The sequence below is a fragment of the Pungitius pungitius genome, chromosome 8 (genome assembly GCF_949316345.1).
Source record: "Pungitius pungitius chromosome 8, fPunPun2.1, whole genome shotgun sequence".
NCBI lineage: Eukaryota > Metazoa > Chordata > Actinopteri > Perciformes > Gasterosteidae > Pungitius > Pungitius pungitius.
This window is the reverse complement of record NC_084907.1, coordinates 4,625,918-4,652,371: the sequence shown is the minus strand read 5'-3', so window position 1 is coordinate 4,652,371 and position 26,454 is coordinate 4,625,918. Positions and strand designations below refer to the sequence as shown.

General features: G+C 46.0%; 2 protein-coding genes across 2 annotated transcripts in view; one reads left to right on the top strand and one right to left on the bottom strand.

The window, feature by feature from the left end:
• Nucleotides 1–745: 745 nt before the first annotated feature.
• On the top strand, nt 746–4,903 carry rbm15b (RNA binding motif protein 15B). Its single transcript, XM_037447860.2, has one exon. It carries the CDS (start codon nt 1,074–1,076, stop codon nt 3,678–3,680), a length of 2,607 nt encoding a protein of 868 aa, XP_037303757.2. The 5' UTR covers nt 746–1,073; the 3' UTR covers nt 3,681–4,903.
• A 7,210-nt stretch (nt 4,904–12,113) lies between these two features.
• Nucleotides 12,114–26,454, bottom strand: part of pcbp4 (poly(rC) binding protein 4) — a 17,271-nt gene continuing 2,930 nt past the window's right edge. Inside the window, exons 2-12 of the mRNA XM_062563897.1 lie at nt 26,126–26,158; nt 21,492–21,608; nt 20,610–20,741; nt 20,339–20,467; nt 19,111–19,185; nt 18,147–18,218; nt 15,958–15,999; nt 15,784–15,862; nt 14,441–14,496; nt 14,099–14,268; nt 12,114–12,680 (exon numbers count right to left, since the gene is read on the bottom strand). Coding sequence (XP_062419881.1) covers nt 12,254–12,680; nt 14,099–14,268; nt 14,441–14,496; nt 15,784–15,862; nt 15,958–15,999; nt 18,147–18,218; nt 19,111–19,185; nt 20,339–20,467; nt 20,610–20,741; nt 21,492–21,608; nt 26,126–26,158 — 1,332 coding nt within the window. The 3' untranslated portion in view covers nt 12,114–12,253. The remainder of the gene's footprint in view (nt 12,681–14,098; nt 14,269–14,440; nt 14,497–15,783; nt 15,863–15,957; nt 16,000–18,146; nt 18,219–19,110; nt 19,186–20,338; nt 20,468–20,609; nt 20,742–21,491; nt 21,609–26,125; nt 26,159–26,454) is intronic.

The following is a 26,454-nucleotide window of genomic DNA, read 5'->3' as shown; positions in this document are numbered from 1 at the left end:
TTTCCAAATAAAATATGAACACAGACTCGTGAAATGTGATGTTACATGATACGACAAGTTTTCAGAATACGGATGAGGATTTAAACAAGTAAAGATGCTTAAAACAGATGTCAAAAAAATAAATATGGATATGGTGTGATGATCACATCTGTACACTTGCAAAATTCATAATAGAATGCGTCTTAGTAGTCGTACTGCATTCATCATGTTTTTGTTTGTAAAGCAGATCTTTTGGTTTGCAGGTAAACAAAGAAACTAGTCTGTAAAAAGCACAACATTCCCCTCTGAGATAAGGCATGAAATGGAAAAACATGTAAAGTACTTTTAAATTATTCTCAAGTGTGTAGTACCTAAAGTAGATGCACTTTCCCTTGAAACTGTTAACACTAGGTGTCATTATAATTGAGCAGATAATACTTTCACAAAATGTTATGTTGGATAAATGTTTCTGTAACCAGATTCCAGATGTCCCATGTTTCTTATAACAAATTTCCAACATTAAGAAAATTATGTTAAGTTCAATTAAATGCACGATCTTCCAGATAATCAAAATCCCGAATTGGCTCAAAATAATTCTTTTATACTATCAGTTTATTCTAGAAGTTGACATTTAAAAAGTTTTTTTTTTTAAAAGACTAAATTATATCAACATTATAAAAAAAGAATGAAATAGAATTACATAGAATTTAATTCAAAAAGTACTCTTCACGTCAGTAAGTATATATATATATATATATATTATATAGTAACAGTGTCGTAGAAATAAAGCGCGTGACGTCATTACGTCAGCTGAAGATGCGTCATCGCGCTCTCCGCCCTCCTCGGAGAAAGCGCACATTCCTATTGTCCAAGATGGCGGCGTAGCTGCAGACCCTCCGAGGCTGACATGTTTCTAACCAAGTTAATGCTTTTATTCGGACGTTTATGCAATTATCCAACGGTTGGCTCGGTAGCGTTTCTTTACCGGAGCCCTCGGCTGCCACATCGGTGTCGCTAACGCTCCCTGACCACGTCGCCGAGGTCGGATTCCCGTCGCGGGCGCCGAAAAGTTTGAGCTCCATCATCCCGTGAAGATGAAGAGGCAGGCCGGGAGGGATACGAGTCCGTCCAGGGCCGTCACCAAACGGACACGGGACCGGGAGAGCTCTCGGAGGGAGGAGCTTCAGCCTCCTCCGCCGCCCCCGCCGCCGCTGGCTCTGCTGCTTGCGGAAAGCCGCGGCTACCACCGCAGGAGCCGGAGCCGGGAGCGCGACAAGCCGCGGCTGCGGGAGGAGCGCGCCGCCGCGCTGGAGCTCCACCACCGGCACGAGCTCAGCCTCCTCGGGCGTCCGCCGCTGCGCACCACCGCCTCCACCACCTCCTCCACCTCCGCGGAGCAGCAGCTGCCCGCCGCCAGGCCGGGCACGCTGGAGTACAAGACGCTGCTCATCAGCAACCTGGGCTCGCAGGTGTCCGACGAGGACGTGGAGGACGCGCTGTTTCACGAGTTCAAGAAATTCGGTGACGTCAGCGTGAAGCTGTCGCACACGCCGGAGCTGGGCCGCATTGCCTACGTAAACTTCCGGCACCCGGAGGACGCCAAGGAGGCCCGGCACGCAAAATCCTCCCGCCTGGTGCTGGGCGACCGGCAGCTGAAGATCGAACCCATGTACGTGAGGAGGCGCAGCGTGACGCCGCCGGACGTCGGGTACCTACCGCTGCACGCGCCGCTCCACGCGCCGTACCCGTACCGGCAGCGCTCGCTCTCCCCCCCCACGGGCCCCGGCGGCGCGGGCGGCATACGGGACCTCCGGGCGCGCCACTACGCCCTGGAGACGCTGGGGCTCAGCAGGGAGAGAGAGAGGATTCTGGATTACTACGGGATGCTGGACGAGCGGGGGCGGCCTTATGGGTTCCCCCCCATGCCGGTAGTGGAGGACCTGAAGCCTGAGGACGACCAACGGGCCACCAGCAACCTCTTCATCGGCAACCTGGACGGCAACGTGACCGAGGCCGAGCTGAGGAGGGGCTTCGACAAGTACGGCGTCATCGAAGACGTGGTGATCAAACGCCCGGCCCGGGGTCAGGGGGGCGCGTACGCCTTTGTGAAGTTTCAGAACCTGGACATGGCGCACCGGGCCAAAGTGGCCATGCAGGGACGGCTGATGGGGGGCAACCCGATCAAGATCGGCTACGGGAAGGCCAACCCCACCACGCGGCTTTGGGTTGGCGGCCTCGGGTCCGGGAACTCCCTCGCCGCCCTGGCCCGGGAGTTTGATCGGTTCGGGAGCATCAGGAACATCGACTATGTGAAGGGGGACAGTTTCGCTTACATTCAGTACGAGAGCTTGGATGCCTCCCAGGCCGCGTGCACCCAGATGAGGGGGTTCCCCCTGGGGGGCCCCGAACGGCGCCTGAGGGTGGACTTTGCCAAAGTGGAGGAAAGTCCCTCTCGGGTATTTCCCACCGGCTACCAGCCCCCCGTGGTGGCCCCCTCCCACTACGACCTCATCGGCGAGGCCTACAGCCGCCACCGCAGCCTGGAGCGAGAGCTGAGGGGAGCCAGGGACCGCTCCACCCCCCCGCCACCCTCGGCGGCCCTCGGTCTCCTCATCCCGCGGGAGAGGGAGCGGGCGCTGCTGGAGAGGGAGTACACCGCCAGCCCCACCCGCAGCCTGGAGAGGAGGGCAGGGGCCGTGGAGGCCTTCGGGCGGAGCGGGCGGGCGGCGCGGAGCCGCAGCCGGAGCAGGGAGCGCTGGCTGAAGGAGCGCGAGGAGAGGCGGAGCCGCAGGAGGAGCAGGAGCGCCTCCACTGACCGTCTGACGGAAGAGAGGGAGAAAGAGCGGGGGAAGGAGCGGGGGAGGTCGAGGGTCCGAGCGCAGGCAGGCGCCGCCTCACCCGAGGCCAGCCCGGACCGGGCGAGGGTCCGTGCCCCCGATTCTACCACCGAGCCCAGGGACCACTCCCCCGAGAACGGAGGGGGTGGGCGACGCGTCGCCACCAACGAAGAAGACCAGCTGCCCAGCCGCCACCACAGCAAAAGGTCCAACGAGCACCTCAACAACCATCACCACAGAAACAGCGACAACGCCGCGTCTTCCCCCGCCGCCGCCAACACCCCCGCCGCCCACTCGGACGCCGGCGGCGCCGCCTCCCCCCCCAGCACGCTCTCAGAGTTCGCCCAGGCCTCGCTCGTCAATTCGTGGCACGGCTTCTTTGCCCTGAAGAACAGCAGCTTCCCCACCACGCTGTACCTGCTGGAGGGCGGCCCCGCCTTCTTCGGCGCCGTGATGCGCGACACGCTGAAGCCGCCCGGCCAGAACCGGCTGAAGATCGCCCAGCGGCTCCGCATGGACCAGACGCGGCTGGACGAGGTGTCGCGCCGCGTCAAGCTGGGCCGGCCAGACGGCTACGCCGTGCTGCTCGCCCTGCAGGGGCCCGTTGACCGGCAGGGCGCCGCCCCGCCGCTGGAGCCGGGCCTGCAGGCGCGCCTGCTCCGCCACCTGGTGACCTACCTGCGCAACAAGGAGGCGGCCGGCGTGGTCAGCCTGCCGGGCGCCAAGGAAGGCGGGCCCGGCGCTATGCTGTACGCCTTCCCCCCCGGGGCCTTCTCGCAGCAGTACCTGCAGGCCGCCAAGAGGATTGTTGGTAATCTGGACGAGGAACACATGGTCATCGTCATCGTCAATGACACTAACTAAGGCTTTGATAGCGGGCCCCTCCCGACTGGTTTTTAGAAGCATGCGTTACGTGGTTTTATTCCGTGGGTTTATGAAAGAAACGCGACCCTGTGTCCGGACTCATTTTAAAGGATCTTAAACGCTTTTATACTTATACGTACAACACTAAACCTTTTAAATGCTTGTTGACTTTATTTTTTTCCGTTCTGTGTATCTGAAATATATAGGTTTGTGTGTGTGTGTGAATGTGTGTGTTCATATAATTACACACTGAGGTTTTTATACAACGTGATTGTATGAACTGTGCTCTACCGGCATCAAAAAAGAAACCTAAAGGGTGGATTTCACTCAACCCGTCCCCGCGACTGTATACTTCACAAGCTAGGTGTGTTTTTAGTTTTTATCAATTGAACCATTCCAGATGTTAGTGTCTATCTCTAAGGTGTGTGTGAGTGTGAGAGAGCAAGGGATGTGTAGAAGTGTGTGAGGTTCTTCTCCACTCACAAAACCATTATTTTGACAGAACAAGAGCTGATGGTCTACAGCCTCCGTTGGTAAGTCCTAATGTGTGTTTTTAAGTTTATGGGGTTGGTTCAGATTCACTGCTAAATATTTTTGTTAAAGCTGTTGTGGTTTTAAAGCGGATGAAAATATTTCAAATACAGAGTACATTTATTACTCTTTTATTTGTCTGAAATGAGTTGAGTTTGAGTTAGTTTCTCCATTTTCCATCCTGAGAACCTCACCCACTCCCTAAACACGTCGCCACTGTCCTTTTTTTTAAAAGCAAGCATCTCCCAAACCTGAAAAGCTGTACAGATGTTCAAACACAATGCGGGTAATTTCATTCAAACATCTTTACTCATTCCCCCAAAAGTCTTTCATAGAAATGTTGTTCTTTCTAATCTCTCGGTAGGTTTTTAACTTCAACGATAAAGTGTTTTGTTTATACTTTAATTACTACAACAATTACAACAACACTCCCATTCGGATAAGAATGAATGAAGAAAATAAATAGAAAAGCTGGAAATGCTACGTGCTTCTTGAACTAAATGAGAATGTATGGTGTGGAAGACGAGTGACGCCTACATGTGATGTTGTTTACTACATTTGTTGGTTGTGTTTTTTGTTTTTTTTTAGAAGCTTGGTTGGCTCTGTAAAAAAAGTTTGTTTTGTATCCAACTGCACCAGAACAAAACATTTAAGTGATGAGAAGAATAAAGAAGAATTGTACTGAAGTTTAATGGTTTAAAAAAAAAAATGCTTTTACTGGTTTCAACCATTATACCCCCCCACGCCCCCCCACTCCTCGCCATTACAAGAAGGTAGAAGTTACACTTCACAAGATCAATAACTAGAAGTAGCAGCTGTTAAATCCAACATGGCTTTACATCACTTAGTGTTTTCTCTTCTCTAAGAAATCCTCTTCTCTATATCTAAACGTGTGTATTTTAAATAAACCCCTATAAGTTTCACAAAAACGTAGCTTGTAAGGAAATGGCAAAGGACAAAAGAATGGAAATAATAGAACTACGTTTTGGTAATACGTGTGAAAATGTTCCTTTTCCTTTTATTATATCTATTTGAAAATGTCATAACCTTGTTTGATAAATTGAGAAAAAGATTCAAAGCTACAAATGAAAAGTGTAAAAAAAAAAAACTTTAATGCTAATATTCATATATTAAAAAATGCACTAAAAAAACATTCACTAGAAAAAAGTGGGGGGTCGGGTCTTGGAAGGACACTACCCGTGGTTTCTCTTATGTTAAGCGGTGCGTCAGACTCTCCCCGGCGACAGCGCAGGGCGGCGGGATATAGTGCAGATATCTTAATTTACAAATGTTACCGGGTATATAATCCACTTTCTAAAAGCCCCAAAACCCTAAATATTGACTATTTGTAAAATGTATTTAAAAAATAATAAACCACAAAAATTAATAAAACTTTTTTTGTCATTGCTCATGGCAACGCCCCATTGCACTCTTTGGACCAGCTGCCACTGAGTACTAGTATTTCCTATTAAAAAATTCCAATGTAAAAGTATAATCCAACACCCCTGCGTCACGTCTGACGTCATACTCCTACTTGACCACCAGGGGGCACCGCAGGCAAAGGAAAGGAACTGGCAAAACTAAACTGGTTTCCAGTGATGCCGAGGCCAATGTACGTCTGACATTGATGGAGGCAGAGGAGGCATCAGCTGTACCTTTTTATTTTAACCGTCTGTTACCAACAATGATCTACTTGGATTTATTTTATTTATACAGCCTATACAGCAGAACCCCCCCCCCCCCCCTCTCCTCCGCTACCACCTGCTTTCCATAATGAGACATTCTATCAAAAGTTATACATGTTTGGGCTTTTCCAGGCCATTTCCCCCATGAATAAGATTCACCGTTGCCAATTAAGAGCAGCTGGGAGAATCTTTCCCGGAGTCATCGGTCCAAGAGGATGCGCAGGTATACTCGTACCTCAACCCGGCCTCGGGGGCTCGACCAACCAAAGTTCGCGTGGCTGTGATGGGAAAAATATGTGCAACCCTTCAAACGTTTCATTGTACAAACAGTTTTATAGGTTGCAAGTGCTGGGATTATGTGGTCTTGTGAAAGAATTCCAGTCTTCAGTCTCCTGTAGAGTAACAACAAGTTGGTTCACTTGTCGCGTGTTGGATGTTTTTTTTTTTCCCATCGCACGGAAATAAACGGAGAAAGACGTATTTGATTCAGAGCCGTTATTCTCATTTTCTGATTGTCTGTGCAAATCTTCCAGCACACGGCTCAGTGAGGACCGTCTTCCCCTCGGACAGAACTCCATGGACTCCGTGGTCCAGGACATTGGTGAGTCTGCGTGCGTCCCTTTCTTCTGCAGAAAATAAGGCACCACAAAATGTTTAACTTCTGAAAATTTGACTAATTCATATTTTTTCCTTTTTTTCCAAATACCTGCAAAAGTGTTTTGTCTGTGATTGGGGACTAAATCTCAAATGTCATTGCATCCAGTACTTGAATCAGCCTCATGATGGCGCTAGAGGACAAGTGAAGGTTCAGTAAAGACACAAATTCATCACAACCCTATAAGAAAAGTGGTAGACTCCAAACATCTATGGCTACCAGTGTGTGTGTGTGTGTGTGTGTGTGTGTGTGTGTGTGTGTGTGTGTGTGTGTTTGCGTATGTGCGTCCATTGTGACCTCACACAGAAACATCTCAGTGAAGATGAAAGACGTTTCTTCACTTTCTGCCGTCCATGCAGCAGTGCTGCAGCCTCCTCAGCCACATTCTTCTTCACTTATTACAAACACTACCTCAATCAGCCCCCCTCCCCCCATCAGACCCTCCTGCACACACACACACACACACACACACACACCCTCTTCTTCTTCTGTCATTTCTTGATGGATAAGGTCTTGTGATTGCCTTGTCAGACCTGTGGAGCATCTGCCCCTTTGGGACTGTGGTGTTTCCATGCATTGTTGTGTGTGTGTGCGTGTGTGTATGTGTGTGTGTGTTTGTTGTCCCCGGCCCCCGGAGTTGATGGGATTGGATTTCATTTACAGGCAGAAGGGCCGGATGCAACGTCAGTGAGGTCAGCACTTTTTGAATGATTGCAAATCACTGATCAGTTTAATAGAATTTGAAGTCATATTTAACTTTCCCAAACCTACAGGACTAGAACGAGGCCTTCGACGCCCGACTTTGTTTGTCACAATTATTGTGCTACATTATTGCGCTGCATTGTTGCGCTAAATTGTTATCTTTTTTACAAGTGTATGAAGGAATCAGACTTGAATTTCACCATCTCACCAAATTATATTTTGTTATTATAAGTTGGTTTATAGACGTTGTGTAGAAGGATTGTAACAAAATTCGACATCCTTTAGCAGCATTGAAAACAAATTAAATTCAGTAAAATGCATATTGTTTTGTACAATTGTCTCTTAATTATTGTAGCAATACTTGAAGGTAAAAGGTTCAACGACAACAACGCTGACCTGCGTCTCCGGTATGCAAATAAATAAACAAATAAATAAACAAACAAACACGATTAAACGGAAGCCGAGCAGAATGAGTGGGCCGCATTAATAGTCGTATAAACCCCCCCCTCCCTTCACACACACAATACACGCCAGAATTGCTGATACTGTGTGTGTGTGTGTGTGTGTGTCTTATTTTAAAACCTTCTTTCATCTCAGTCTGTGTGTGTGTGTGATACGGACACACTCTTATATGTGCATGTTTGAAGAGACTGCATGGAAAGTAGATTTAGCCATGCAGCAGAGATTCTTGTGTTAAAAAATGAAGCAACTCGGTATGTGCTCACGTTGAGGGGCAGAGAGTGTAGTCACTTCTTTGAAGCCATATCAACATATAAAAGACATCTGACTTTCCATCCACTTTATTTCTCCATTGATTGTGATATATAACCTGTAAAATTGAACCTCCCAGGTATCTGTAAATAAAGTCATGCGTCTACACGGGTCAGCACAATTTTACATTTTTCGGGGAACCAGTCTCCTCTGAGACGAACCGCAAAGAAGAAACACAAAGCCCACAGTCTGTGTGTTTTTTTAAATTTATTAGAACATGGCACAAATGAAAAGAAAACACAGAGGAATCAGAAACACGTCAGTCTGGTATACAAAGAGCACGGAGGGGGGGGGGGGGGGGCGTGTGAGTAGAAGTGAAAACAGAAAGATGGTCGCACTTCACACTTGGCGGAGATTATGTCGTAATTACAGATTCCTCGAGATTCAGAACCGTAGCGGTGGACTCAGAGGCAGTCCAGAGTATTTGTTGTACCACTTGTAAGTAATTTAAACGTTGCCATTCGCTTTAGTTTAGGAATCATGGGTCAAATTCCGCCGCTGTAGGATTTTGAAGTTTGATTTCAGATAATCCCAATTTCTAATTATTCTACCAACAAATGTCTGCATAGGGCAACTCGTGCTTTCTATTCATGCAAATAAATGCGTTTTGTGTTCCTACACGAGTGATGAAGCATAGTTGTTATATTTGACTCGTTTATTGTCTGCTAGCTTGCGTGACGGTTCCACTGCGCGTTCCTGGTTAGCGTAGAGAAAACCAGCCGATGAAAAGGTGTTACTGTTTGCTTTTTTAAAATTTGCAACTAGAGTGTGAGGCGGAAGCATTGAGTCGGTAAATGTTGCTCACTCAGCAGCTCGCTAGTTAGCAAGCTTGCTAATTCCACCACACTTTCATGCTACTCTGGTTAGCATGCAGAATACTAGCCGAGCAAAGGTTGTTGCTGTGGGGTTAGCGCTATTAGTCGCTCCAATCTGTAAACAGAAGTAAGAGGCGGAAGCATTGAGTCGGTAAATGTTGCTCACTTAGCAGCTGGCCTGCTAGCTGGCTAACTCCAGCACGGTTTCATGCTACACCCTGACCTGTAAACCGAGTGGCGGTGAACTCTCCGCCTTGCCGGCCAACGGAGTGGGACGTCAGCGGATGGCGGCCTTCTTGGTACCGTCAGCTCGCTCACTCATGACATTGTGTTGGTAGTGATACATGTGCTTTTTGAATAACCATAACTTGCAAAATGTTCAAATACATCTCTTTTTACAACAAACCAAACCGTTTAAAAATCGGTTGAAAATTGAGCATGTTATTATTATTTAAAGTACTGTTCCACTACCAACACGAGCTTCCCCTACCAAGATGGCCGCCATGTGCGGACGTTGCGTACTCTGCCATAAGACATCTAGCCTTTATATATGCCTCTGGGTGAACTGCTCATCAGGGCGGACTCGTGGTCCACCGGAGCCCTTTGGTTTCACGAGCACCAGCACAGCCTCCATCGTGTGACCGAACGCAGTCGGATCCACTAGCCCAACTACATCACGGATGCTTCTTTTGTAGGTTTTTTTTTTTTTTTAATTTGTGGTTGCATAGACATTAATTCAAGTTGGACGCATGCAAATGGACGAAAGACACAAAAAAAGAGAGAAAGAGAAATGGGAAAAGAGGAGTGGAAAGGACGGAAAAGTGAGATTAAAACACGCCGTCCACAGTTCAGTTCATCACTGAGGTCTGACTTTATAAAAATAAGTGAGCTTGTTTAATACAACACGTCATTAGCATTATTATTTTTTAAACAAAATACGAATGTAGTCGTTACAGTTGAAAGTACACACACGTGTGTATTTGTCTGCCAACGAGTGTAGTATTGCTTTTACTTCACGCCGTCAGTGAAGAGGGAGTCAGTGCAACGACCTGTGTGTGTGTGTGTGTCTGTGTGTGTACAAATCGGTTGGCTGTGTATGTAAGTGTGCGTTAAACTAATTGAATCATGTGTGTATTCACATGGTCTGTGTGTGTGTGTGTGTTTGTGTTAGTGAGGCCAACATGCAGCATTACTCTCTGACTCTCGGGAAACCCGAGGAGGAATAAAAAAATAAAAGATTTGACTTCCAAATAAAAGAACGTTGCTGGTCCACCTTTGCACGCTGAGGACGGACTCCGGCACAGAACTAGAAGAAGTAGAACGACCTCAACCCTGATCTGGTGCACCGTGATGCTGGACAGAAATGTGCAATAAACAAACATTGATGGTGAAGTGGCGCCTCCAGTGGTTGTTGTAATGATTTCGGGAATAAAAGACGTTCAGAGTGGACGTAATGGACATAAGTGAATCCGAAAAGTCAAAAGTACAACATTAAAGTACAACACGTAGCATAAAATGGAAATATTCAAGTAAAGTACAAGTACCTCAAATTTGTTCTTGACTTTGCGACTGATGGACAATATTAATGTTTGACAAATAATGAAGATTCAGTTGAATGAATTCAGGACATGGAAAGAGTTTTGTCAACATATAAAAAAGAGAATGGTATTGTTATAATTGCATGAATGTCTATTTTATCAGCACTCAACAACAATCAACAATGCTCTGGAAGAAATTAGCATTTCTTTCCCAATCAAAACTAAAAGGTCTCAATGACTTTTTTGCAAAAATAAAAAATCAGTTTTAAAGGTTTCTGCGTTCTTATCATTTAGTTGCATTTTATGTCAAATGAAATGTAAATGAAAGGTGAAGTGTTTTCAGCATTGTTGCACCTTTAATTTGGCTAGAAATCCCCTGCAGTCTTAGTCTCTGCGCCCATGTGACGTGGTAGTTCTACTTCATTCTAGTTCTGTGAATGCTCAGAGTAGACGGGCAGTGTCAAAACATTGTGTGTCTACGTGTGTGTGTGTGTGTGTGTGTGTGTTCGTGTGTTTGTGTGTGGAAAAAAAGTCCCAAGTGAAAACACGACTCTTCTATCCAACGAAACATCTGGTTATTAGAATTAATGGTTCAGTGATGGTTTGTCTTTTTCCAAAAACAAAAACAACTATAAAAAAGAAGGTATTTACCTTGCAGCCATGTTGAGAAAAAGGATCTTTTGTTTTCTAAAACTCTAAACGTAAAATGTCTCTTAATAAGTTAAAAAATAATTTAAACAACACATTTCAAATGAGAACTGTTATTAAAAAAAATCTGTTGTATGTTTTAAAAAAAACTATACAACAAATACTAAATCAAAGAAAAGAACCGACAGGGAGCAGAAAGGAAGTCGTCATATACAAGTAGACATCATCGTATACAAAAGCCGAGTGCTTCAGCTCAGTGTTAGTGACCAGTGATATAAACTCTGAGGGAATATTTCATATTAGTCAATAAATATGAGAGTATACAATATAGTAAAAGGAGAGCAGGAGAAATAGGAAAGGAGGGGGAAAGCTCAATAGTCTCAATATGGCTTTCACAGGCTTTGTGGCCCCAATAACCTTTAAATACCTTTTTAGATCGGCGACATCGTGCAAGAGCCACGACCTGTAAGGGGCGGAGCTACGGGGGGACGAACTCAAAGCGGAAAAGCCGTCAAAGTGGGATTATTGGCGGAGGACGTCTCTGCGCCCGAAGGCCCGGGTCCAGAGGGGACATGCTACCGTCCAATTAGCCCGGATCCGTGTGGAGAGAGGAGTCGGCGACCCGGAGCGGTTTGTCGAACACCTGCACCCGAAATAAGGAATGTCTACTTTTTGTAGAAAAGTCGGCCCGACTCATCACAAGCGAGACAGAAACATGTCTCTGGAGGTTTAAGTCGAGCGGAAACAATGTTTCTGTCTCGTAGAAAAAAAAAGCTTGAGACGGCCGGACGGCGGCCATTGTTTTATCTGATCTTTAATCATTTTTTTTCTTCTATCTGGAGCTTTGACAAAACTCGCTCCTTGCTTTTCTGATTACCCATGAGCCACTGCTCCTAGCTGGGATCGGTCAGCAGGCGGTTTTGGAGTTTAGGTACGGCGGCCTTTGCAGGGGCTCGCAGAGGACGTGACGTCCTCCACCGGCGTCCCCCGGTTCGAGGTTCTGACCCGCGATGGTCACGCCTGCGGCCCGCGTGCCATCAAGGCCACGCCTTGAATCTGGCTCCAATCGGCCCACTTTGACAGCGTTAAGTCGAGGAGGAAAAACCGCATACCGGAGAGGCAGAGGGGAAGAGAGAAGTGAGAGAGTAAGAAGTAAAGAGGGGAAGAGAAGGAGAATAAAAGTGCCCTTCCATCAAAATAAAAAAGAACAAAAAACCCCCCGCCTCCTTTAGTACGGCGCGAACTTCTGTCTCTCCGGCTTCTTCATCCCGTTGGCCGAGGACGAGATCTTGGCCGTGTAGGACGCCAGCGCCGCAGCCGCCGCCGCCGCCGCGTGGGCCTGACCCGGGACGCCCGGCGCCGCCTGCATGCCGCCCGGCAGCATGGGGCCGCCGATGGCCGCCGCTGAAGCGGGAGGGGAGGAGAGCGCCAGGTAAGGGAACGATTTCATCCCCAGGAGGCTGGAGAGGGGGAAGGCGTAGGGGGAGCCCAGCATTTGAGCGTGGGGCAGCGCGCCGCCCATCGCTGCCAGGGGGGAGGAGGAGGAGGAGGAGGACGAGGAGGAGGCGGGGAGGGCGGGCTGGGTGAAGCTCATGGTCAGGTCAACGGGAGACGGCATGGAGGAGGACTGGGCAGTGGATTTGGCGGTCTCTAAACTGGAGGTGGGGAGGGATGGGGGGAGGAGGGGTAAGGGAGGGAGGGAGGGAGGGAGAGGAGGTGGAGGGAGGGTGGAGGGAAGGGAAGGAGAGGGGTAAGGGGGATTTTGGATGGAGAAGGGTTAGAGGGTTAAATAAAAGACATGTTTAAAAAAAGAAAAAAGACAAAAACAAAACCTTAAAAATAAAGCAAACAGGATATTTTGGAGAGTTAAAAAAAAATGAATTTAAGGAAATTTGACAAAACTCAAAATCATAAGACAGGTGTGTTTGGCTGGAGGTTGCAACAGATTATTGTAGGGGGGGTCGCGGTACGGATGGGGGGTGTGCTGTATAAGTTGGGGTGATGGCTTGGGGGGGCGGGGCTTAGGGAGGAGGAAACAAAACCATTGTAGATTTATTAGGATGGAAGCTTTGTCAGAGAGGATTTCAAAAACAAGAAGCACAAACACAAAAAGCTTCGGCTCCGCGTCAGGGTTAGCGTCCATGTGCTGACTTTGATTTCTTAGAACAAAGAGCCTTTAACAGGTTTTTCATATTGTAAGCAGATATGGATGACAGTAATTGACTTTAACAAAAAAGCTCCAATGAGGCGGCAACAACAACATTTTTGTTTTATCTTGTTGTTGAATGCTACCTGCCAAAAGTGCGCCGAATATTTTCTTTTGCTTATTTAATACCACATAAAAAGAGACATTAAACAAGGTGAATAATAACGGACGGGTCTCCAAATGTTTTTAATTAAATCAATAAAATAAATTAAAGTTATCAAAGAAATAAATACATGCAAGAAATGGTGCCCAAATAAATACAATTTTAATAACTTTCTTAAATCATTTGAAATACTGATCTTTAAAGAAAAATGTACTCCCTTGTTTTTGTGCATTTTCATGCAAATAAGTTCAATGAAACGTGTCTACGCTGGAAAAGATCATGATTTGTGTAATATTAATGATAAATAATAACAGTAAGACATGTGACCGTCCCTTGACCTCTGGTCTTTGTGCGGGACGCGATCAGACGTCTCCTGGTTGAACCTCTCGTCTCCTCTTGTCTCTTCCTACACGTATATCCCACACACTGAGGACACTCCCTGAAGCCCAGCAGAGGCCTCCTGCTGAAAGTCGTATCAACGCACCGGAAAACAAAACCTGTCCTAAAAGCTGTCAAAAATGTCCTGAACTTGGAAACTGTCGCTGTTAAAATGAGACGCTACATGATGTGTTTGTTTCCCTTTTTAACATAGTTTAGTCGAGTGTGATCTTGGACTTTAACTGAGGAAAAGCGACGTTCTGTCTTTTATCGACGGCCCCAGTTTGATCGGGACGAGTCATGAATCACATGATCACATGACTGGGTTCAGCGGTCGGTCCAACCTGTTGTTGTTGTTGTTGTTGTTGCTGCTGCCCTGTGCTTACCACGAGGTGATGAGGTACTGAGCCAGGTTGATGGAGATGGGGTTGCCGGTGATGGTGACGTGCCGGTCGCTGGTGCTGTCCATCTGGCTGCCGATCTTGATCTGAGCGCCGGACACCTGCCGGATCTCGTTGATCTTGGTGCCCTGGCGGCCGATGATGGAGCCAATCAGCTGAGGAAATAAGACAAGAGGTTCCTTTTATTGCTACCAAAGCAACGCGGTTTATCCACACCAACTGACATTTGTATGTATTTTAATAACCAAAAGTTAAACCAGATACTTGTCCAATCAAAGCCTGGGGGCGGGGCTAACAGTGATGATCCGATAAAGTCGGCGTACTCACGTCGTTTGGAATGAGCAGCTCCTGGGAAGTGGTTTGGGAGTTGGCGTCCATCCCGCCTGAGAGAAGGGAGGGGGGAGGGGGGGGTGGGGGGGAATTAACCAATTAACATTTTCCAACACTAAGTTTTTTGTTTTTTTAGCCCCTTTTCCTCTCAGCCTTTTTCTTTCCTCTTTACGCCACTCATTCCTTCCCTCCTTCCCTCTGTCCTCCCTTCCTTCTTCTCTTTGTCTCCCTTTCTTTATCCCTCCTTAATTCCTTCCTTTCTAACTGGTTTGCGCTCCTCTTTCCCTCCTTTTACGCTTCCTTTCTCCTCTTCACTTCCTGATTTTCATACCTGAGAATCTTCGGAATAATCGTCTGTCTGCGATAATCTGAATGTTTGGCATTTAGTTTGAGACATTGCAGCACAAAGGGAAGTCATTTATAAAAATGAGCATATGACACACACATTATTGATTATCATCATCGATGCGTTAAATATTCATTGCTTTGATGAGAACCGAGTTCGTTCTAGTCACTTTATATTCTCTTAATTGGATGTTATCTAAACATGATGTTTATGTTCTGTATTATAAATGTGAATCAGTCATAAGTGACTTTAAAATGAAAGCAAATGCAAAGTAAACAGTAATTAAAGGGAATAAATAACCTTAAAACCTCCCTTTATATTTAAGGGTACAAATTTAAGAAAAAGGGAATAATGTAAAGTATAAATACCGTTAAAATGTAATTTAATACTGACTAAGTCACATTAGTTCTCATAAAATGTTCTCAGCTAACCCTAACCCCAAAAATAATGAATATGTTTATCCATGCGATAAAGAAGCATGAAGTAATAACTTTGTTTGTTCGTCACATCTGTACTCAACCAAAACACAAATAACTTTTGGGTTTTATTTCCTAAACATAAGTTGTTTTCTGTGAAAACAGAGGTTTATTTTGAAAGCTTCTCTACATGTGACAAGCAGTGATTTAAAACTCATCTGGACTTCAGCACAAATATGCACAAAGAAAAGGAGTGAGTTTTGTCATGTGATGTCATAGGAAACGTTGTGATGAGCAGCTCGACTTTACAAAGACTTGCAACACACATTCTCTGTGGTGACCAGCAGAGGGCGACTCCTCTGGTCCCATAGAAGTCTATGAGGAAAATCACTACATCTTTCTTGATTTATTATTTGATTGACAGGTCAATCAGAAGTGGATATGTAATGCCACGACGACTGCTTCCTATTTACTAAAAGAAATCCTCTCTAGGTCAATTTGTACAAATATTAAACCAAAATATGAATCTTTTATCTGGTAGTGTGTATTGTTATCTTGAGTTGTGTGTTTGTACATACCAGATAGAACTTGTGTAGCTGATTGGTTCATGGGGGCCAGGCCCTGTTGCTGCATTGACAACTGGTGGAGCTTTGCCAACTAGAAAAAGGAGAAAGACATAAATATATATGTGTATGATTATGTAAATATATGTAAAAATGAAGATAGCATCATAATGAATATATATTGTTTACCTCTGAATGTGGAATGCCGTAGTGACTCTGTACTGCGTATGTCTGGAACAGAAGAATAAAGAAAATAAGAGACAACCAACCAAAGATCTCGTTCCTTTGTTCTCACTTCTATGAGTCGTCATCTAGTCAATAGATAACATTGAGTTAATGGTCTCAATCTCTTGTTTAAAGTCGTCTTCATAAAGCAAGGGATGCTTTAGGGCGGGGCTACGCGCTGATTGACAGGTTTCCAGCAGAGACGTTTATGACGTCTCTACACCAAGGAGAGAAACCTCGGGGCTGTTTTGCATCTCTGTATCCGCGCCTCTGCTGGTAAATATTCATATTTATACACCTATTCAAATGTGGAAGTCTGCACTCGATGCACAAACACAACAAAAGAAAATGTCCGATGCCTATAAATATTTATGGTTCGGCTTATTGGAGTCAGTCGGGCTGGACACGACTCCTCTTCTTCAAAGAGTGTGACGGGAGGAGCGTCCGGCTGTATTAATAAATAAATAAATAAATGAATGACCACAGTAGCACATTATTGAGTGAAGGCATCAGAGAGGCGGCTGTGAAACGCGTGGAGGGGTAACGGAGTCACGGCTGCTGTCTGGACGCTGTGATGGATCCTCCAGCAGCGTTCCTCGCTATAAACGACTGTTTGATGGAAGACCCGTTCAAACTCTAACGTTGTAAAATACACGATTTAATTAACGATGCTGGACTCTCGTGAATATTCATCGGTTCAATGCGGCACGGATCACAGATGAGATGTGAAGGAACCTCTGAGGAACAAGCAATAATTATCTCAATGTAAATGTATTAAAAAGAAAAAAATTTAGTACAACACAAATGTCTGGAATACTTCATTTGTATTGGAAATGAAAAAATGATAAAAACTAATAAACAGTAAAAGAACTTAAAGGACTGATTTAAGGTGACTGTTTATCGAAAGATTCTCTGATTATCAATTACTAGTTAGTTATTATTTAGTCTTTTCCTCTCAAGCTCTTTTAATTAACATGATCTATTTTTACTTTGATCCTCATCTTCATCTTAAGTGAGAGTTGAACCCTCTTGAACCTCGAGCCGCCTCTAATAAAAGTGTTCACTCCCTTCAGCGGCGTCGTTTCGTAAATCTCGACCTCTCCGCGACCTTTGGAGCGGACAATAAAAACCGGAGGAAATGAACGAATGGAGGAGACCAGCAGAGAGCCTTTGGACCTTCTGCTCCCGAATTAAAATATCATTTCAGCTCATCATATTCCAATATTCTTCTAGTCTTTTATCAAACATCAATCAGTATTTCCTCCTCGATAACATAAAGGGCTGAAGCATTAAGCATTTTTAAGCTTAAGAGTTGAATAACTCGAAATGAAATAAATAAATAGTTAGATTTAACTTAGATTCACAGGCAATCGTCTTAATAGAAAAAAAAGAAGGAATGTGCAGTTTTGGTAAATTATTCAAAGCTTAATCAGATAAAAAATACACTGCCAAGCCAATCATAAAGTTGCCCAACTCAACATAAAAGATACTAAAAACACTCCAAAATATGTTTTAGTTCATTAATATATCACAACTGTTGAACTAGTTATTAGAGTTAATGAATGGATCATAATCATTTCAATTTCTTATTCTTATTCCATTTATTAATTTTACTTTTGACAGAGTTTTCTTCCTTTTTTAAGGGTTCATTCAAATATTCTTGTGTTATTTACACGTATTTGTGCCCGTACGGAATAACAAATTATTCTGAAAGGGGAACAATGGTTTGTCAGATTGTTTTTAAGGCCGATTGTTGCACAAAGACAGAATATCTCAAGAAGGAGACTTCCAGGTCCCATTGAGAGGGTCAATGTGTGTGTGTGTGTTCAGTCACGGCGTCTTCCTATTGGTGGTCTGGTGATTGAGGTTCGTCCCTGACTCTTTAACCCGCGCGGCTCAGCGCTCCACCAAACGAGGAAGATCGCTTGATTCACGGCCAAAATAAAAAAAAAAAACGAAGCGCGGCGGCCATATTGAAAACGAGGATCTATGTGTTGACGAAAATGAGAAGAAGATCATTCCCACCGAAGGGTGAACCTAAGCAGTGATTTTACACAATGAGGATTCTGCAGGCGTCAAATGCGCCTACTTTGAGAAGACATGAGAAGACCCGCCCTTTGACCCTTGCCCCCTCCCTCCCCCGGTGGGCGTACTTGCTGGAGGTCCACTCCTCCCTGGGCCATGGAGAACAGAGGGTGGGAGCCGAAGTCCGACGCCTCGAACACCTTCAGAGGGACACAAGCAGGAGGAGTCAGCGCTTTGTACGTCTGTTCCTTCGGGGACACCGGCTGCCTCCCACTGAGGTTCCTTTCTTCTCTCTCCCCATCGAAGGGTCTTTCCTGTGCCCATGTGAGGCTTTCGGGACAGAAGATGTCACATGTGTGCAGGCAGCAAAGCCCTCTGGGGCAGATTTGTAATATTGGGCTCAACCAAATGAAATGAACTCAAATGGGAATTTTGTGGTTCAATCAGCCAGTCAGTCCGTGTGACGTCATGATTTCTAATCTTTGTTAAATAATTATTTTTGGCACCTTAGTGACCATTTCTTTATTCTCTTAAAGCTGCACTTTTTCAATTATGAGGTAGCACAAATAAAAAGGAAAGATAAGAAGTTAAGTTTCCAATTAATATTATTGGCAGATAAGATGAGAAAAGAATTGAAGGAGTTGATTGAAAAGTAGTTCTCTCACAATGAATGTTAAAGAGGCTCTTTAACATGAGTCTCAGGGAAAAAATAATGAAGATCACACAAACACAATAAAATCCACACCAGGTGGAATAAACCAGATGAATCTTCTACCCACATGTCATAAAGACGAAGGTAATGATGCATATTCACATGGAATTGTGTTATTAAAGAGACACGCAAACACAATCTGACTAATGAACAATTCGGATTAGTTTGAAATAAGTATCAGTATAAGTGTGTGTGTGTGTGTGTGTGTTAATAAAAGGCAAGGCAAACAAGTGAGCATTTTTCTATAACACTATTTAACCACAGCAAATTCGTCATTCGACAAAAAACAATCTATTCCCCCCCATCCTCTCCTCTATTCCTCCCTCCATCCCCCCACCCTCCATCCTCCCCATCCTCCCTATTCCCCCCTCCTCCCTCACCTGGTTCCCCGACAGCAGCACGGTCCCCGGGCTCGGGCCGGGTCGGTACGGGATGGTCGCTCCCTTCGGCGGAGACTGAGGAAACAAGGAGAGGAAGAGCAAAATATCAGAAATATCATCACCAAAGCGTCAACATTTTTCTGCGTCACAGTTTTTCGGAAATCTAACAATTTTGGTGATTTTTGGAGAAACCTGACAGTTAAATAATGTCTCAACTTTAAATTAATAACATAAAACTAAATATTGTGGCTTTTTGTAATACATTTATAATGATGACATATGAGCAAAACAAAAACCCTTCATGTTTTGTTATTGTTATTCTAGTTGTTGAGGTCCGGAGTTCATTACGATTGATTTATTGATTCCGGAGAATAATGATCAAGTCTGATCATAATGTCGTTTTTCTTGGAATTCAATTTACTTTTGAGAATTGAGTTGTGATGAAGGAGGGGGAGGATTGGGAAGAAGAGGAGAGGGAGGATGAGGAGGATAGGGAAAAAGAGGAGAAGGAGAGGGAGGATTGGGAAGAGGAAGAGGAGAAGGAGTGGGAGGATTGGGAGGAAGAGGAGGGGGTGGATAAGGAGGAGGTAAGAGGAGGAAGAGGATGGGGAGAATGATGCAAGAGGAGGAGGATTGGGAGGAAGAAAAGTACCGGAAGATTGGGAGGGAAAAGGTGGAGAGGATTGGGAGGAAGAGGAGAAGGATGGGGAGGAAGAGGAGGAGGATGGGGAGGATTGGGAGGAAGAGAAGGTGGAGGATTGGGAGGAAGAGGAGGAGGAGGGGGAGGATTGGGAGGAAGAGGGGGAGGATGGGGAGGAAGAGAAGGTGGAGGATTGGGAGGAAGAGGAGAAGGATAGGGAGGAAGAGGAGGGGCAGGAGGAGGTCCAGACTCTTTTAAGTTCAGACCAGCGGCGATGTGTTTTTTGCGATTAATTAGCTTGTGAATATATTATATGGTTGTTTTTGTCGCAATGATGTGACATCACCTCTCAGCCGTGCCAGAGTTAAATTAAAGCTCATTTGCATCGGGCCCTGCGGCAGGAAACGGAGAGAACATTCACTCAAACATGGTCGCTTAATTAAAACTTTATTATCACGCTGATTAGAAAAAGGAATCCAAGTGAGATAATGTGTTTTCACTGTGTTTTACGGTTAGAATCAGACTAAGGACGGTTGGTCCTCTGTCACACACATACACACAGAAACACACACACTCGGGGACACGTGCCTCTAGGATCACAGTGCAGATGTGTTTAACACACTGGATGATGGCGTCCTGGCTCCCTGATATCGTCACCTCTCGCTCTGTGGAGTTGGGAAGGAGGTCACCTGCCACCTGCACCTGGGCACCTGTCGTCTGTGCACGCACACACACACACACACACATACACAGAAGGAAGAAAGAGCAGTGATTCTCAACCTGCCTAAAAGAGATCACGTGGGCTGAACATTAGAGAGTCATTTGTACAAAGAGGGAGTAACAGAATGGTTTGACTCACCTCCCGGATCTCCTTGATCTTGGAGCCGCCCTTTCCGATGAGGGAGCCGCACTGGCTCGCCGGGATGACCAGCCGTAAGGTGACGGGCGGCCTGCTGGTCACCGTGCCGTTGGCCACCAGCGCCGAAAGGTCCTGGAAGAGGAAAAAACTCAACTTAGATGAACTAATTAGCGTCGTGCGAACCAGAGAGAGGAGTGAATAATACGATGATAATAGTTTCAGCTGATAATAATAATAAATTGGTGAATTGATACAGAAAATGAAACAACTTGGATTTTTACTTCTATATATGGTGTAGTTACTGGAAAATATTAATATAGGAAATGAATATCTTCCTTCCTTCCTTCCTTCCTTCCTTCCTTCCTTCCTTCCTTCCTTCCGTCTAAACTGAGACTCTCCTTTGTAGACATTTTCCATAATCCTCTCTTAATCTCAATCCATATCCGACGACACCTCCATCACTCCTTTTCTAATTCTTCTTCTCCTCATGTGGCTTCCACAACTATCACATTACTTTAAATTCATCTTTGGGGTGTTGAGAAATATCCATCTCACGTAATTAATATTACTCTCATTCAGCACATGAAATAAAGAAATATAACCTAGAGATGGATGTTCTTTATTGAGTCCTCCTTTTCATACCTTTCATACCTTCTAACACAATCTCTCTATTCGTCACCTCGTGTCTTTCTCCAAACCTCGTCCATCTTCCATCTCATTTTAACACTTCCCCCCCCTCCTCCCTCTGTCCACTACCCGCTACAATCCGACCCTCCTCACACTCCACTTCCATCGCCATCACCGCGCTGCGGCGGCTAAAACGGGGCGGGGCTTAGCATGTGTGTGAGCGTGCGCGTGCATGTGAGCGTGCACGCTCTCTACCTCCTCCAGCTTGAAGGCGATCATGGTGAAGGCTCTGAAGACGCAGTCCGTCTGGCCCGTGATGGTGATGATCCTCTCCGGACAGGAGCCCTCTGAGATGTTGATCCTCGCACTGCTCTGTGGGTCCAGAGGGAGGAACAAAGGGAGGGGGGGGGGGATTGGGGGGTTTGGGGGGTTTGGATTGTGGGAAATTATTCATTTTGGGTGGGGGGGGGGGGGGTAACATTGGGGAGGAAGCGTGGAGGTGAGTTTAGAGGGAGGATGGAGGTTGATGGGTAGAGGGAGGCGGAGAGGAGAGAGAAGACATTAGTGGAGAGGGGGGGGGGAGATATGTGGGCTACTAAAGAGGAAGAGGAGGAGGCCGCACACTGCTCCCCCCTCACCTGTGATGCGGGAGGAGAGAGAAGGGGATTACGAGGAGGCTGGAGGGGAGGAGAGAGAGGGGGGGAAGAGGGAGAGGGGGTGAGGGGGGGCTGGCGGATGAGAGAGCGCGATGTAGTAAATTAAGGTTTTTCCAGGAGAGGAGGTCATAGAAGATAGACGGGAGGAAGGGGAGGAAATGAAAAGGCGGTGAGAATGTATTTGGGGAGATTAGGGGGAGAGAGAGAGAGAGAGGGATTATTTTTGAGGAGGATGACGGGAGTCGAGCCCAGGAAATGAGAGGAGAGGTGGGGGAGGTTTATTTTTACATCTTTAAAAGGAAGGAGGAGGAAGGGAAAGGAAAGTGAGAAGAAGGGGGGAGACAAGGTGGTGCAAATATTTGAGGAGAAGGTGAAGATACCCAGAAGGTGCAGTTATAACAGTACGAGGATGGAGGGGGGGGGGTCGGGTTACAGGAAGTGAGAATCAAAAATCCTCCCACTGTGTGGGGAGGGGGTCTCCACTGGTTCTAAGTGTGTATCCTTTAAACCATTTGATTTGGCTCTTTCTCTCTTTCTTCTCATTTCTAAAGCGAATCCAGAGAGGATGAAATTCCTAATTTTCCAAAGTTTGATGAATACTAGCTTTTCAAAATAAAACCAGTGCCTGGGTGTGACTGTGTCTGTATGATTGTGTGTCTGTGTGATCGTTTGTCTGTGTGACTGTGTGGTTGTGTATTTGTTCATGGGTTTGTTTTTCCTGGTGTGTGTTTTTTTGGGAGGCTGCATTGTATCGTCCGCTATCAAACAGACACTAATGTGTGCGTCTGTCTGTGTGTGTGTACATTTATCAGCAATAAAGTAGTGATGGAATAACTCTTCATTTAAAAAAAATAAAATATATTAACTGTTGTCTCCTTCAATCCACCCATCCCTCCCTCCTTCCCTCCATTGATCCCTCGCTCCCTCCATCCACTCATCCCTCACTCTTTCCATCTCTCCCTCCCTCCATCCCCCGGGAGGGTTTGGTTCTGTCCTGTTGTCACACTGTGTCAGTAGAGTTAGGGGTCGGGGGGGGGGGGGGGGCGTTGGGATTGGGCCAACATCTCCTTCCATCCCCTCATTATCCATCTCTACTCTCCTCACCACTCAATGACTCGTTTCATCCTTTCATCTAATCAGTCTCATTATTGTTAATTTATTGATGACCCCCCCCAACTGCCCATTTATCTCACGGTTGTGCAATCCCAACATCTCTTACTTCCTTTATCCGTCCGACCCTCACTTACCCCTCAGAGCCTTAATTAACCTCTCGAACCCTCCCCTCTGTCTCCCTTTATCTAAGCTCCTTCTATCCTTTGCTTAACCTCCTTCTATGCATTCCTCCACCTCCTCAGTCTCCTTCCTTCTATGCCTTACTTCACCTCTCTATCCTTCACTTCACCTCCTCTGTTTCCCCTCCTATCCTTTCCTCTCCTCTTTTGTTTCCCTTCAGTCTATCCTTTCCTTCACCTCTTTTGTCCCCCCTTCTTTCCTTTCCTTCCCATCTTGACAATCTGGCAATAATTACATTTTTTTGTTAAACTCCAGGTTGCGATAAAGGCCGATTATTCAAAGAAAACATGCTTTTCAAACCCTTTTTTCTGATGATTCATTGATTCCTGCTCTCCCATATGTGAGAAACTGCTTCCCTTTGCAGGTACTGTTACTGCCCCCCCCCCCCCCCCCAGACCCCCCTTAATGAGCGAGATGTGCAGCAGAACGCCGTCTTGCTGGGCCTCTTGTCTCCATTAGTCTTCATTTGGAGGACGGATGGACATCAATGTCCCCCAACTGGATTACTCTGCTTTATTAGGGAGTCATGCTGCCAGCGTGTGTGTGTGTGTGTGTGTGTCTGTGTAAAGCTCTTGCACAAAGAGCTACAGCCTGACATCACTGCTGAAAAAGGACCTCTCGCTCGCTGCGTCCTCTCTTTGTGTGAAAGTGCGTTACATCTCTAGAAAAAAAGAATATGTATGTGTGTGTGTGTGTGTGTGTTATGTTTGTCCTTGAGTGAAAAAATATTCCTTTCAACATCTATTTAAATGTCGCCTTTGTGTTCCAACAGTTTTCCTTTAACATCGAAGCGTCGCTCTTTGTCTTTCGTTCCTGATGTGAAAAGAAACGTGGACATTGGCATCTACGGCGTGTAACACTTCCTCTTCCAGGACGTCGTCCACAATCAAAAGGAAATCCTTTCATGGCTGTGGGTGACGCTGTTAAGAGCGGCGTATTTACGTTGCCGCGACAACGCCGGAAGTGGGTCCACGCAGTGACATTTTACTATATAACATTTACTCTGGTTTTGGGGACTTTATGTTTACCGTTCTATTTGATTTACTCTCAAGCTGTTCTTATAACACTGTTTACTGTCCCGTGAGATATGTGAACAAACCAGCTGCTTAAGAAGCTTCTGGATATAGAAAGTAATGAAAGTGGAAGGTTCGGTGGAGACGGTGAGTTGATTCATGGCTCTTCTGGGGAATTAAGGAGAAATCCACGGATACAAACAGAGAAATAAGTGAAATCGACAACTAAATGTGTGTTTTAGACGTGTTCTCTCCACTCCTTTATGGAATAACAAAGGACAGATCCGTTTTAACGGATAAAGTTGTCCTGTGTTACAGCTGCGTACTCTGCAGTGACCACCAGGGGGCGACTCCTCTGGTCCCATAGTCGTCTATGAGAAAATGACTCTTGATTTATTCCCTCAGTAAACATTGTAAACATGAGTTTATGGTTTCAATCTCTAGTTTCGAAGTCCTCTTTAATACAGCACGGTGTTCATTTAGTAAACGATGGTCCATTTAGAGTCAAAGAGACGATAAAGCAGGGGGCGCTTTAGGGAGGGGCTACACGCCATCTCTACGTGATCCTCAGTCCTTATATGGTCACTTACTTATCCCTGGTTTTGAAAAAAAAGGGAAAATCTTTAATTTCCCTTGACACACAGATTGTAAAGCAACTGTCCCAAAAAATTCTAAAACTATTTATCCTCTCAGATTGTTTTTTTTGTGGATTATTATTTTGCTGCTTTCTTCTTCCCAGGCAGGCAGGGAACTAAACTGAGTAAATCTGGGCTCATTAAAACACGGTGCAGTTGTCTCCTTGTTGCAAACACACTGGAAAGGAGTTCTGTGACCTATTTCAAAGGCTCGTTAAAGGAAATCAGAATTTGATATTTGATTTGACACAGAGGCTTTTATTTTGCAGGGACTCTGCAACCCAACAATAAGGATTCGGTGACACGACACCTCACACATGTCTACCCAACGTAATACAACGAGGCTGAAATGCACGCACACACACACACACACACACTAGCGCACTTTGTGCCTCATCACTTTCTTTCTCTCTCTGCCTGTTTGGAGATGATCTCTCCTCTGGGACGTCTCTCTCTCTCTCTGCTCTGTCTCAACCTGTCAGCCGACGCTCTCTCTCTCTCTCTCTCTCTCTCTCGTCAGCTCTGGCGTGTATTAACGAGTCACCGACGTGCCGGCTTTCCCTCCAACGCAGGAAAACATCTGCAGCTGCGGATCGACCAGCGTTTAAATATGCATGCGACAAAAGAGGAATCACCGGAGCGAACAACGCGAACGCGGGGGGTGGGGGGGGGGTGGGGGGGCAGGGGTCCGACGTCCAGCCAAATCTCACACGGAGCTTGTGAAATACAAAAATGGTTCCTGTTTTTGTTTTTTGTTGTTGGTTTTTTTTTTGTGTCCAAGGCCCGAAGGAAACTCCGTCCTCGAGTCTCTCTTTGCCCGTCTCTCCTCTCGTCTCGGTCTCTCTTTATTTGCCTCCCTGTTCCCTTGTCAAGATGCAGAGGACAGATATTCCACGAGGGAAGCTCCACACCTTCCACTTCACGGCTGTCTTCACCGACAGCTTCGACAGCCGAGGATGTAAACGTGACCGACATAAAAAAAAACAACAACAAAAAACACACCTTCTGATGTTCAGCTCGCTTTCCAAAAATAGGCCGATATGACGGGATGAGTCTGATCAAAGGAGATTTTATTCAACGACTCCCCGAGTGCTGTGAAAGTCACGCGTGGAGATTAAACGGCGCACATGCTGCCCGTTTTCTCACCGCTTTGGCGCAGGTCGGCACACTATGGGACCAGCAATGTGGGGGGTGTGGGGAGGGGGGGGGTTGTGGTAGATCAATAGGAGACAGAGAGGGAGAGAGAGGCGACAGAATGGCGAGGAAGGGGGTGAGGAGTGGCGCCGTCTTACCTCCTCTCGTATCCTCTTCACCGTTTCCCCTTTCTGCGGAAAGACAAGAGGGATCACAAAGCCGACCTAGCAAAACGTTCCGCTTCCCTGGCGTCTCCAGGACGAGGGAGGGGCGGCGTGACAACAACTGGTTTTGGGGGCCGCTTGGGGCTCAGAGCCCGACGGCGCTCTTTGGATGACCTATCGAGCGTCGGCTATCGGAACAAAACCACTAGTATGATATGATGCGTGTGTGTGTGTGTGTATTATCCCGGATCGCCACCTGTCCCATCACAAGGAGCCTGATGCGACGGCTTTGGAGAGAAATTGGCTCCCGCTGACACGACCCC

Coding starts and splice junctions, on each gene's coding strand:
- rbm15b (XM_037447860.2), top strand. CDS start 1,074: ATGAAGAGGCAGGCCGGGAGGGATACGAGTCCGTCCAGGGCCGTCACC.